Source organism: Esox lucius, chromosome 11, assembly GCF_011004845.1.
Source record: "Esox lucius isolate fEsoLuc1 chromosome 11, fEsoLuc1.pri, whole genome shotgun sequence".
NCBI lineage: Eukaryota > Metazoa > Chordata > Actinopteri > Esociformes > Esocidae > Esox > Esox lucius.
Genome location: NC_047579.1, coordinates 46,506,586 through 46,509,973, shown reverse-complemented (window position 1 = coordinate 46,509,973; position 3,388 = coordinate 46,506,586). Strand labels below are relative to the sequence as shown.

Below are 3,388 nucleotides of genomic sequence, written 5' to 3'. Positions count from 1 at the left end.
GAGTCAGAAAATACAGATTTCCCTTAAGGGGGGCGTTTTCCCCCAGGTTACACTATTGGTCGTGCTCCCACTTAGAACCCCGAGAGAAAAAACCCTGACGCCGTGCCTGACCGCCCGCCCTTTCAGAAATGACGCCTAAACAGTTTTAAAGTTGACTATTAAACAATTACCCTATTAGTGTTCACATACTTTCTGGTCCGTAAGGTTTTCGAATTTTTCATGAAACGTGCATGCTGTCCTGACTTCAAAACGTAGCTGGTTCCACCTTTGGGGTGCCATGACAAATAAGAGAAGCCAAGAGACCAGGTGGCCTGCGGTTGGATAAGTTGCAGGTGTTTGCTGGGGGGGATAAAATATTTTCATATATTCTGGTGGTTATATCCTCCTAATATCCCACGTCATCAAAATCAACCCGTCCCAATAAAGCTAGGTAACACATTTGGTTGAAAGTATTTTGAAGGAAACTTTTGGACTGATTAAATGTTCAGATAAAAGCATTTTCATGTTAGTCATGTTTTCTTTTCTCCAGCCATTTTTGCCAGAATGTTATTTGGCAAGGATCCGATCTTATCTCTAGCCAAGCAGAACGTCAGCAATCCGACCAATCAAATGTCTCCTCTTGTAAAGGGTGGGGCATCTCCTAATGAATAAATTGAACCCAAACTGACATTCGCTGGGTATTCCTATAGAAGAACTATTGTGCGAGTCAAAACCCCTAAATCGCAAATATGGTTGAGTGGACAGCAGCTGAGCGCAAAGCTATAGCAAGCGTTTGGGGAAGTATCAGCGCTGATGAGATTGGACCCCAATCCGTGGCCAGGTGAAGTATTTCCTTGGACCTCTATTATACATTCTTCATTGATTTGAGTTTGATGTTTTATATGGGATAATACCATTTATTTTCCAATGTCTTGTTAGACTTTTGATCGTGTTTCCATGGACTCGGAGGTATTTCAGCAGCTTCGGTAACCTGGCCGACTCAGCTGCCATCTTGGGTAACCCCAAAGTGGCTAACCATGGGAAGACGGTGATGAAGGCACTAGACAAGGCTGTGCAGAACCTGGATAACATCAAGAAAACCTACACCGCACTCAGTGTGACCCATTCCGAGAAACTGCATGTGGATCCTGACAACTTCAAGGCGAGTAACTGGACTTAACTGGGCTAATTTAAGGATTAGAATAAAAATATCTCATATAGGTTACTGTCAGTGGTTCCCAGGATTTTCCCTGCTTGGGGCCATTAAACCAGTCAAAAGCTTTTGAGGACAACAATTCACATGGTCGCAGCTTGTTTTAGTGAATATAATATATACACCGTTTATGTGATTAACAAAATCTAACAAATACATATAAAAACAATGATAATATATTTGTTATTAGTAATCGTTCACCACCTGTACTCGCGGACCATTGGTTGAAAACCACTGGTAGGCTATTTTGTGAAATTGAAGACTTCCTATGTTTAACTGTATGTTTCCTATCTTCCTCTCTCTACAGCTCTTGTCCGAGTGCATCACCGTGTGCATTGCCGCAAAGCTGGGCCCCACCGTTTTCGATGCTTATACCCATGAAGCCTTCTACAAGTTCATGTGTGTGGTTGTGTCCGCTCTCAGCAAACAGTACCACTAGAGCATTATTATTTTACAGAGATGTGCAACAGCTCCAGAATTAAAGGCTGTTGTCTTTTAATGTCAATTAAAACCCATTAAAAAGCATTACAATACTCGTGTGCGTTAAGTTTGTTTATATACAACAAAAAATATCTCCTAAAACAATGGTATGTAGGTTTGAATGCATGCTTAAGTTTTGATGCAACAGGTTATCCTTGTTACAGAATCGGTACTGAAAGGTGATTTTCCCAAGGCGGCACGATGAGCATCTGTCGTTCTATCCCTCAGCAAAGACAGTTAATCCTAATTGATACCAGGTCGTTGCTGAAAATACATACCGACAAAATTGTTGCAATAAAGTTGGGGATACATTTATTACAGAGGCTACGCACCAGGAACCTGAGTACCATGCAGACTATTTAACATGCAGGCACCTGATCACAGCAAAGAAGTGTTTTGTAGGTTTTTGTCATTAATTTAGAGGATTTTGAATGAATGACAAAATTTCTCTAATATATTTGTTAAATCGTGTGCTGTTTTTCAAGATTAAAATTAGGACTTACCGAAGTTTGGCATTAGGTCATATATGGGTGTAGGCCTATAACAGAATTTTAGAGATAGGCACGTCTGTCCAAACATTTCTAGTCACGTCTGTCCCAAAGGGGGGGGGGGGGGTAATTAGTAAATACAACTGCATCTTTGAAACTATGCGGGGACTGTGAAAACGAACACTCGTCGGCTCTCTTTGGGCGCGTTTCGTAACACAGTCCTAGGCAGTGGCCTCGTTAGGCCTGGGCATCCTCGTCCCTTGATCCAAATCCAATAATATATTTGTACTCCGATTATTTAGCATTACGGCAATGTTGCGAGATTTTACAAAAGTAATAATAATAATACAAAAACGGATCTATTCATCAGTAATTCCGGTCATGCATCAAAGCACTCAAAAAAAGTATATATCATTGCGTTCATTATATCCTGGCGCCCAGCCATGGCAAAATCTTTCTCAACACGTGAAGAAAAAAAATTATATTCAAAAAGTTTTGTTTTGACAACAATTCGTGACTCATCATGTTTTTGTAAATTCCTCAGATATGACAATGCTTTAATAGCCTTCGTAACATTATGTTTTGGTAGCGCTTTGTAACAATGCAGAAAATCATACAAATTTGGTTGTCACATTTACCTATTCCTCTGAAACCATGTTGGTGCATCAAATATTTACACATTCAACCACAATAAGTTCCCAGAACTCAGTTGCCTTAATATTTTTAAGTTAACAAATATTTGCAGAACTTATTTGTTTAGGGTTAGTAAAGTATTTATATTTTGATGCTACTTAAATTACTGAAAATGCACACACATTTTCAGTTTATACAACTTAAACAAGGTTTCATATTTGAGTTGTATTTGCTTGAAGGAACTGTGTAATATACTAAACTACACCTACAATAGAATTTCCCAATATGCACTGCCCTTTCAAGTGAACTCTAGAGTTACCACACATGACTGAATTTGTTAACGACAGAGACATTTTTATATGGAATATTTTATCAACATAAAAGAATGTGAAATAAATAGAATGGTTATGTATCACTAAAGTAATCACTTGTATTACCAACTGGGCTTTAATTGATAAATCATTTAACCAGGTAATTTGAGACCTTAAACAATGTTTTAAGAAACTTGTCATTGTCACACTTGTTTATACATATCATAAATATGTACTATTATCTTTGTTAGAGTTTCAGCAGTTCACTGGTGAAACTAATGTTT

At 38.5% G+C, this 3,388-nt stretch overlaps 1 protein-coding gene across 1 annotated transcript; it reads left to right on the top strand.

The window, feature by feature from the left end:
* The first annotated feature begins 671 nt into the window (after positions 1-671).
* On the top strand, positions 672-1,725 carry LOC114840425 (hemoglobin subunit beta-like). The gene is made up of 3 exons (XM_029123800.2): positions 672-820; positions 919-1,141; positions 1,500-1,725. The coding sequence occupies exons 1-3, from the start codon at positions 729-731 to the stop codon at positions 1,629-1,631; spliced, it is 447 nt and encodes a 148-aa protein (XP_028979633.2). The 5' UTR covers positions 672-728; the 3' UTR covers positions 1,632-1,725.
* Positions 1,726-3,388: the final 1,663 nt, after the last annotated feature.